A 10,370-nucleotide genomic window follows, 5' to 3' on the forward strand; every position below is an offset into this window, starting at 1 on the left:
AGGGTGATTTAGTGCAAAATACACATAGTGGCTTTGCTTCTTTACACTGGAAATATTGGAATGTCAATATTTGAACGTGGGTGTTTCTTTGAATTGTGTGTGTGTGTGTGTGTGTGTGTGTGTGTGTGTGTGTGTGTGCACGCATATGTGCTATTGAGTCATCCCCCATCTCAGCACTAACGTACTGATAACAACTCGGTGACTGTGATGACACTTGACAGTAGTTCCTACATTGTCTCGGCTGTGCCTCCTCCCTTTATAAAACAGTATCACTCCTACATTTCGTAGCGAGGATATTTTCCTCTCCTGTCTAAAAGCTGGGCTGTCCTTCTCTACTTTAGAGCCTCTGTTCTAGTTCCATTGCTTTGCTTTTGAAGTTTACAAACCTTACTCTCTTTCTCTCCCCTTTCTCCTGGCAGCTGGTCTCAGCTCTTCCTGCTTACTTCATCCAACTGTCTGTGTTCAAGAGAATCACCGTCATGGCTCACCCAAAAAGTATAGAGGACGGTGTCTGGGCACAGCTCAGGCTGAAGTGGAGTCTCAGAGCACGTATTCAACCTCTTTCTAAATACACAGTGAGCAAGACAAACAACATTAAAACAAGATAATGACACAATTATATGAGAAAAAGCCTCATTACATGCAGAAAAGGCCTCATCAATCGGTGGGAAGCTCCCCTATAGAACCTGCGTCAAGCTTCATGATTAAACCAGACCGAAGCTAATGTTGGTCTCAATGGGATATCAAAAGCAATTTCCATGCTTGATTCCAAATGATTCAATATCAAGAAAATAGATAATTTCAAATCAGACCAGCAACAAAGCCCCTGTGTCTAATCTCTTCCTCCTTTTCTTTCTGAGCTACAGCTTAACACTCTCCCATATCCATTTTGCCCATATGATCTCTACCTCTCTCTCTGTTACGCACATAAAAAAGATCCAGGAGAGTATTTGCTTTGCTTTTAACAGTCTGTTGGGTGTGCAGCAGAAAACCTGAGACAGTTCCTCAGCATTAAAGAAAAGCATCTTGACCTGTTCAGCTGTTTGATCTCCTGCTTTGCTTTGAATTAAATATCATCAAACAGAAAAGTGCTTGTGAGGCAAAAAGAAATATGCTGGGAGCATTCACTATCAAAAAACAAGCAGATCAGGATTCAAGGCTTCTCGACACGTCAGAGTGGACATGAAGGGCATAACTATGTTTTAAAAAAGGATGAGCGGAATATTAACATTCATGAGGTTATGACATTTTAACTTGGCCAAAATACTTTTAGAAATGAAAAATACTAGGTGTAGCAAGTAAGTAATTCAACACCTTTCCTAACATTGAGACCGTGGCTAGAATGTGCTTCATATAAAAGAAATGCACCACAAACCTTGTTTTATCTGTTGTCATTTAACTTGTGCATATTTGGTGCTGTTTGGATGGTTTTCAGTTTGGTCGACTTCATCATTCTTATCCTCGTATGTATATTGCAGTCTTAATATCACAAAACAGCAAAAGTATTAGAACTCAAGGAGGAGATACTACACAATGAATTGCCCAAAGAAAGTCTCACTTACCATTAGCTTTACCCGGATCGTTTATGATTCCTATTACTGCATGCTCAACTTTTGCTAAAGTGCTACTCAATTCAATTTGTAAACGCAATTACAAGTCAAGTGAATCGAGTCTCTCGTTAAACCATTTATGTCTTTTTGAAAGATTTAAATGTCAATGTTGTTTTTTGTATCCGTATTTTAAAACAAAAGAAATAAATAGTTGCAAGAGAAACTTTATTTTTAAAAGATCAGCGTAATATAATCTGATGTAGGACGATGATAAGATAAGGTTGGTTTAGCTCAGCAAGGCTCAGTTCCAGCTGGCATTTATCAAACATTTTGTTATTGAGGCGTGTGGTGCTGACTCAGGTACAGGTTCAAACCCCACTGCAGTCAGCATGTCATTGTGTCCCTGAGACACTTCACCCCAAATTGCTCCTATGGGGATTGCAGTACTGAGTATGTAAGTTGCTTTGGATAAAAGGGTCTAACAAGCTACATGTAATGTAATGTAACAAAAAGAAGTATAACTTTAATACACTGCATGATACATCTGTAGGAAGCCAGGTGCCTAAAGCAGCATTTCCTAACAATAATCAGTATAGACAGGGATGCAGTGTGGGCAAAATGGATCCCACACATTGTCTGTTCTATGTCCTGTCAAAATGAGACACAGAAATCCTCCTTTCCCTTTTCATTGGGCGGAACTCTGGATTAATGTGTCAGAGCCACGGTATGCCGAGAATGTAAAGTTTTCAAATGTAGAGGAACTGTTCAATAAATTAGGAGGTTGAAGATGTCCGTTCAAATCAACATACTTTCTCTGTCTACGAGTTTGCAAACTTTTGAGGTTAATGTATTGAATTGAACATATTTACCAGGGGTCAACCCTCACAGAGCAACAACCGACACTACAACTCAACATGAAGTTCCGTTGGTTATCCAAGCAATGGGGGCCGAAAAAGCCAAAAGGCCATTGTCCTCTCCACTGGTCAAATTTGGAATCACAAAACTTAACGTGTGTAGTTTAGGTCAAGTTGAAGATTGGGTGTGGTATGAGGGTCGTAGAGAGCGAGGAGGGGGCCATTATAGAAGTAGTAGTCACTGAGGACACTTAAGACGCAAAACGATTTGGAGAGAGACTGGGTTTAAATGTTTCAGTGCCATGGAGAGAGTCAGACAGACTGGAGGTATTTTTCCATACTGATGCTGGCAGGTAGAGCTCGCGTCCTTGGGAGTTTGTACTTGGGAGTTCAGACTCTGCAGACCGCAGCGTGCTGGATGTGAAGCTGTAGCCGCAGCGTGTCCGCTGCCAATCCTGCTCAGCTGGGCTCCAGTGATCAGGCTTCACTCCAACACAACTGTGCAACTGTTCTCCGACAAAATAACCTCAAGTCAAAGCTTCGCTAATAGGCTCTCTGGGGAAAACAAAACAACTTTGTGGATGGAGCTTTGGATTTTGGGATGCAGCCAACAGTATGTTTGGCTGTAAAAAAGATCTAGATGCTAATCAAACGATAATGACCCAAAAGTAAACAAAGGCTGCAGTATCACATTACTGTTCGACACTGAATTGGCATTTACAAAGTTCACATCTCGGGAAAAATATTGGAGAAAATGCTCAAATCATTTTCACGATTTGAGCTGTACTTTAAAACCCCTCTCCCCTCAGTACCTCACAGATCTCCTCCACCCTTACATCCCGTCCCGCACCCTTCGATCCTCAGACTCCGGCCTGCTCTCCATTCCCCATTCACGCCTCCGCACCTTCGGGGACCGTGCCTTCAGTGTCGCTGCCCCCCTCACCCTCTGGAACTCCCTCCCTGCTGAAATCCGTAACGCCCCTTCTCTGAACATCTTCAAATCAACCCTGAAAACTCACCTGTTCAACAAAGCCTTCCAACATTAACTCACTCCCCCCCCCCTTCCAATGAAACACTTCCATTTCTGCCCCCTGTTTTATGTCTTGTCCTTATATTTTTCTTTGTTAAGCGACCTTGGGTTGATGAAAGGCGCTATATCAATTAAAGTTATCATTATTATTATTATTATTACTTGCTAGAAACACATTTTGAATTTGAACAGTTCTTGGACTACAAGTCATGACGTTCCGAAAGATCACGATGCACAGACAAGGAAGTAGATTGAGAGCACTTAGGTTTCCAGGTTTCAGCACCATGGAGAGAGGCAGAGTCTTTACCCTCAAACCTACCTAAGGACTATTTCAGGCTTTGTGTTAGCAGAGGCTGAGAGCCTTAGAGATACGTAGCTTTAGAGGGAATGAAGAGGCAAATATGTGTTTTAAATAAATTCTCTGTGAAGTGAGTCGGTGTAATGTGTGATCCTCTCTTTGAAAGTTCTCAACACCTACGCACCTTGAACAACACATCTCAGGAGACATAAACCTCTGCCCCTCACAATTGTATAAGACACCTTGCACACAGACTCTCACAAACAAATTCCACAAGACATTCAAATGAGATGTTTAGATGAACTGAACTGCATGTTCCTGAATGCCCTTTGTGTTTCCCATGTGAATCAAAGCTTTTCTTAAAAAAAACAAATGGCTCAATCAAAGGACAAGTAGCTCTAATTTCTCATGAATACATGCATGCGTGAGTGTGACGGTGTGTCAAGAGCACAACCTTTCTCATCACACCTGATGAAAGAGGCAGGCCTTCTACGGAAACATTGAGGTTTTTGAAAAGACAAAAGAGGAAAAAGAAAGAAATTGTGCAATGTAGCTCTTTACGTGGGCAAACCAGTTTTGATCAGTCTATCATATACTGGTATTATAAGTAGCTGAGAAGGATACAGAGTTGGTCATCAATACCTTGCATGTAAAATGTTTTGGTCCAACACTCAGCGGTCATTTTTCCCCTGCAGAAGCAGCTACTTATGCAAAGCCAGGAGAACTGTAGTGTGTAGGGTACACTTCTGCTGTGACTGGTTATGTGCTGTTGTTAAGTCAGGTGTTTTTCTACACTGTAGAGTGGGTTGTTTCACGCTGCAGTAGTCGTCCTTCGAGTTCACGACTGTGGGTTCAGTGTGGTTTCTCAACTGCTGAGTGGGCTGTTTGAGTTGCGAGAGATCAGCTTTAAGGCAGAAATGCACCATGTGAGTGGCAAAAACCTCCACTGAAAATGTTTTTTAAAGCACTCTGTCTAGTGAGGTAGGCTATAGGAAATCTAGAAAAAAAAACAAGCTGTAAAATATATCCGGTGTTGGAAATTATTCAAATGATGGATGAGGTTGACAGGTGTGCTATGTGTCCTGCCATGTACTGATCCGCTCTTAAGTGTTGTCATGATCCTAAAATTGTACCCTTTGCTCCAACAGCCAAGCCTCAAGTGCTTCCGCTTAATAGCTCGAGTGGCACTTGAAACAGGAGCTGTGGACAGATAAGCCTTTTTTTTTCCAAAGGGAGAACGTGATTACAGTACAGAACACCATATTTTCCAGAGTTTTTTATAGGATACCAGTGTGTGTTGTGTGAGATCTACGTGGGACAAAAACTCCCACACTCCTTTCAATCAGCCCGGGGCTACATGGCTTTTTGCACTCTTAATAGTATTTTTTATATGGATGTACTCCCAGGCTGCATGTCTTATATTTGCAAGGTTGTAGGAACATATGGTAGGAGTCATAGAGATGTTAAATACATGCTCATGGTTACAGCATCTAACTCTATTTTTAGCAAGACATCTCTTTTTTATTTAGCCTTTATTTATACAGGTGTAAATCTCATTGAGACACAAGGTCTCATTTTCAAGAGAGACCTGTTCAGTGGTAACACTACCACACAAAGTTACAGACAGACAGGACACTAAACACAGAGGCAACACTAAAATACAACATCGTAAAAAAAGTAGTCATTAAAATCCATATACATTCAGATATAGCAGGTGCAAACACCCACAGATGATTTCTCCAGCTTTTTTTAAATTAGTTTAAAATCCGTGATGGATATTAAACTGGTCAGCTTAAGTTCCTGCTGAAGTGTGTTCCAGGTCGAGGGGGCAGAATATGATATGGCTTTTTTCCCAAGCACTGTGCGTACTGAGGGGACGGACAGAGTGATGTAATTTTGAGATCGTAGTCTATAGCTGTACTGTTTGTGTGATATGTAAGTGGATATGTAGAGGGGCAGCAGTGCAAGCATAGCGGTCTTAGTCATCCCTCTCATATTCATTCAAGAAGGGGGACAATCTTTTTTGTTTGATTAATGTAAAAGCTGTTTGCATTTGGCTACTGAAAAAGTCCACTCACTGGTTATGCTCAGTTATTGGTATGGTTGAGTTTAATAACGTAGCTCAGTGACATTTTCAGTAGGTTCTGTTTGTTCTATTAACGAGAAAGCCGCTGTGTTTCTTGCCAACTTTAATGAGGTACTGAGTCCATGCAGCTTTTCATGGTGGCCATAGTTACTGTATCTTTTTATATACTGTACGAATAAGCGATATTTATTAATCTATTTTCGGAAGTGTGTGACATTTGCTTTGGCTCAATTCTTCTATGAGAATATTTATTTTCAAAACAATACAGATTTGAATGTCTTGTTCATACTAATGAATATTACTCATGTACTCAAACGTTTAATACAAATGTCTACACATGCTATACTGTATAACCACTTGGGGTGTACACGGGTTACTGATCAAAACTGATGAGTTGATTCTCATCGTTAGAGCCATCACTAGTAAATATTAATCCTTTATGTTTTGTATTCTCTCAGATATAAAAGTTGACAAAAAGCTCTGGCCCGACACACAGCACCAACAGGATGCCCACCAATCCACCCATTAGAAAATAACCTGTGAGGAGGTATAGTGTTCTGTTTTTTATTGAAGTACTGCAGTTCTGTTTTTGTGGCAAATATTCTGTTCACTCTATGACTTACTATGAAAGACCAGTGATGATTTTTTATGAGTATGTAACATATTGCTAAAAGTACTTTATGAACACAAAGGAAGTGTGTTTTTTGACCAAATACCAAAAACGTGTTGCTTAATAATGTGACTTTGAATAATGGTGAAGAGCATCTGAAGGTGAAGGGTAAGTTTATATTGTTTGTATAAAGTGGTTTAGTTCAAGAAGATAATGATTAAAAATGGATTTGACGGTTAAGCCTCACACAAATAAAATCACCCTAGAAATGATCCTCTTAATTTCTAAATGTGTGAACTTGAAAACTTCTTAGCTTTCATTTGTAAAGAGCTTTATTAAATAAATGTCCCTGCGTAAAACTTAGTTGACAAAGGATTCAATGCTCATCAATGCTAGAGTACCGTGTGGGAGTAATTCTTGTTCCATTTAAATGATCTTCTAATTAATAAGTCCAAGGCAAAACATTTGTTTAAATGAGATTGAAAATGTTATTTCATAATGTCCCTAAATGAAAATAAAATTGTGTTTTTTTGTTACTCTTCCAGGTATCTTGCCCATTGACTCTTATGAACAAAATAGTCTTGGTTGAATTCTACAAAAAATAAATGGATATTACCTTGCCCAATAAAGAGCAAATAAAATGGTCAGGAGGATACTCACATTTGATGTTAAACAATTTCATCCAAAAAATATTAATAATCCCATCAGGGTGAGATACTTGTTTCATTATCTTTCTTAGTAAAGAACAACTATCAGTATATTCTGATTGAAGCGGGGCAAGTTAGGTGGTAAACAGGGAACAACAACATAAAAACTATGCATAATTCAGTATATTTTTGAAGGCGTTCATTATCATCAGAAAATAGTTGAATTAAAAGCTCAAAGGTACAATTATACCCATAGTGATGGCTCACTGAAATGGTATGATTTGGCATTATACTTCACAGCAGCCGCATAAGGCCTCCTGGGTAATTAAACACTGGTATGACAAGCTTTTCTGAAGGACTCACCTGGGCTCATTCAACTGCTCTTACACATCAAACAGGAGATGGACTACCTTTGAACTTTAAACAGCAGAAGAGAAAGAGACACATGAATCTGCTACAGCGGTGCAGTGTGTCAAACAAGTCACTATAGTGGCATATGAGCTGTGAAGATAATAATCTGTCAGTCAGCACACTGCAGGGGTTAAACCCCTATCAGGAATTAATGTGGCTTTCAGCAGATACACTATGTACAGATCTGCAGGAATTGGTGTTCTGGATAATGTCATAAACTGGGAGATATAGCATTAAAGTTGCAAGCAAACTAACCAGAATAAGGCATTTGGTTGAAACTACTGCATGGTGTCAGTTAAATGTGTTTTTTTATTATTATTATTATTATTATTATTATTATTATTATTATTATTATTATAAAAGCAGTATAAGTAAGTAAGATGCAATAATTTACTATGGACTGGTTTTTGATATTGGAGTTCACTGATTGAAGTGATATTTTGGGGGAAAGCAAGCTCCAAGGTGGCTTAAAACATGAAATGTTCAAAAATGCCAGCTAAAACACATTCACTACAGAATTTCTCAGAGACATTCATCAGTAATGCAAATGATTACTGCCACAACAAAAGTCGTACAACAGGCACAAACGCACAACGCCTTTCATTCAAAAATGTGAGTGATTGTTAGTGACTGTGATATATAATCACTTTTGTAAATACAACACCAAGGAGGGACATTTCTTACCAGAGTTCCTCAGTTTGCGGTTCCTGAACACGGATATGATAACTAGCAGATTTCCCAGCACGTCCACCACCGTGGTGAAGATCAAGACGCTGGCCAGGATTGCTATGACCCAGGCGGGGCGAGCGCTCTCGTCCGTGGCCAGTGCGCGCTCCAGCTGCCCCAGCCGTGGCTCTGTCCGGTTCTTTATGAGTGTGAATGTTTCCGGCATCACTGGCCCACAGCCCAACGCTGCCTTTAAGTCCAAACTGTGCTTTAAGTCCCGCAGGTACCGCCGGTACCTGTGTGTCCTAAACAAAACATGGATCGCGCCTGGATGCCTCTCCAAATTCCAAAACGCACGTAAATTCTGCTACATAAAGTCGAGAGGAGTTCGTTTAACCATGTGGTTTTCATTCGTGACCTTTATATAGTGTCACATGGAGTCTTCTCTTCATTTGTGTCGGCGCAAAAGTCATCCGTATGCCAAGGACAGCTGATCGGACAGCTGATCGGACACCCAATGGCGCCACGCCTCCTTCTTGGTGAGAAGATGTCACTTAATTATCGTTCAAATAACGTTTCATAAAACTACTTACATTCAAGTCTTTATCCTCTTCGAGTGCTTCTGGCTTGCTGCTTGGCATCACAGACTCGTCTCGTGCGCCAACGTAAGACATGATGACAAAACATGTCAAACCATTACACCGCCCTGGAGTCCTTGTGTTTTATTCAATATCATCTGCAAAAACCGAGGACAACAAAGTGTCTTCCCGTTCCATTTTTGATGCCCTTACAATTCGACCAAGTACGACGCAGCCGGCGCTGTGTGTGCCGAGGAGGCTCAGTGGTAAATATCACGGAGATGCCCTCAGACTGGCACACGGCTCCGCTCTCCACAGATCTCTCCTCCTTTCTCCTCATCTCTGTGATTTCCACGCGCCATCTCCAATGACCATGCCGTGGCGGGCGTGCAAACAAAGACTCCCATTTAACCTGCACATACCCAGCGGTGGGTCTGCGCGGGAAGTCCAATCAGCTCACTGTGATTTATGAGGACCACGTGTCACAGACAATTTTAAGTTTGCACTAATTGAGAGCTTAATGTTTATAGTATAACTGTTTTATTTGGTTTCCAAAAGCCTGTGTAAGAACTTGAGAAAAACCACATGGAGCTGTGAGTCTTTCTCTCACACAAACAATATTGATTCAACCAATATCATTTAGCAGAGTGGGCATGCATCCACATGGGTGTCATTGTTGGACTCAGGACTATTTGATTGACTTTATGCTCCATGTAGTGAAAGCAAGTGGAGGCGGCAGTTTAATCCCATTAATCCATAACGCGACTCACTGGTGGCAGCCAGTTGAACTTTCCATCTCATCTAGTGGACGCATGTTTCATTGATGCTGTCAGACACAGACACACACACACACACACACACACACACACACACACACACACACACACACACACACACACACACACACACACACACACACACACACACACACACACACACACACACACACACACACACACACACACACACACACACACACACACACACACACACACACACACACACACACACACACACACACACACACACACACACACACAAACTGAAAACCCCAGGGTAAGGGCTGAACATTATCCCAAAATCACACACTAAGAGAACCAATGGCATTGATGTGCAAAACATATATCTGCTAAATATAAACGGAAAAGCCCTCATAATATTATGCTATGAGTGTGGTGGACGTGCATCATAGACTTCTAGTGGGATTTCTGTGTTTGCTCGCTAGGAAATAACTTTGAATAGTCCTAATGACTGACTCATGAAGCATATGATTGTGGGTGTAAAAGCGGCAGGAAGTGAATGGATGATTGCCACAAAAACTGGGCATCAACATTGTCCTCTTCAGGAGCCAATGGCGTCATTATTGAATTGATATTGATTAGTGATTGTTTTTTTGTTTGTTTATTTATTTAAAGGACAGTGCACATTAATCCACATTGCTGTAAACATGCCAGTATTAGCCAGCAGGCTAATTTTCAACTGTTGTCCTTGGAAATATGTTAAATAACCACAACAAGACTAGAGAAATAAAAACATAATTAAAAAGAATACAACAGACAACAGCAGTACAACAATAAATACAATACAAAAATAAATAGGAACAGATGAAATATACTATGATATGTTAAAAGTGTTCACAT

At 40.5% G+C, this 10,370-nt stretch overlaps 1 protein-coding gene across 1 annotated transcript in view; it reads right to left on the reverse strand.

Annotated features, from left to right (window-relative positions):
• The window catches only part of mtnr1bb (melatonin receptor 1Bb), a 34,525-nt gene extending 25,504 nt beyond the window's left edge, over nt 1-9,021 (reverse strand). The window contains exon 1 of the mRNA XM_010779051.1: nt 8,171-9,021. Within this exon, the coding sequence (XP_010777353.1) occupies nt 8,171-8,378 (208 nt within the window). The 5' untranslated portion in view covers nt 8,379-9,021. The remainder of the gene's footprint in view (nt 1-8,170) is intronic.
• Between the last annotated feature and the right edge of the window lie 1,349 nt (nt 9,022-10,370).

The sequence above is a fragment of the Notothenia coriiceps genome, unplaced genomic scaffold (genome assembly GCF_000735185.1).
Source record: "Notothenia coriiceps isolate Sejong01 unplaced genomic scaffold, NC01 NC01_scaffold00019764, whole genome shotgun sequence".
Classification (NCBI taxonomy): domain Eukaryota; kingdom Metazoa; phylum Chordata; class Actinopteri; order Perciformes; family Nototheniidae; genus Notothenia; species Notothenia coriiceps.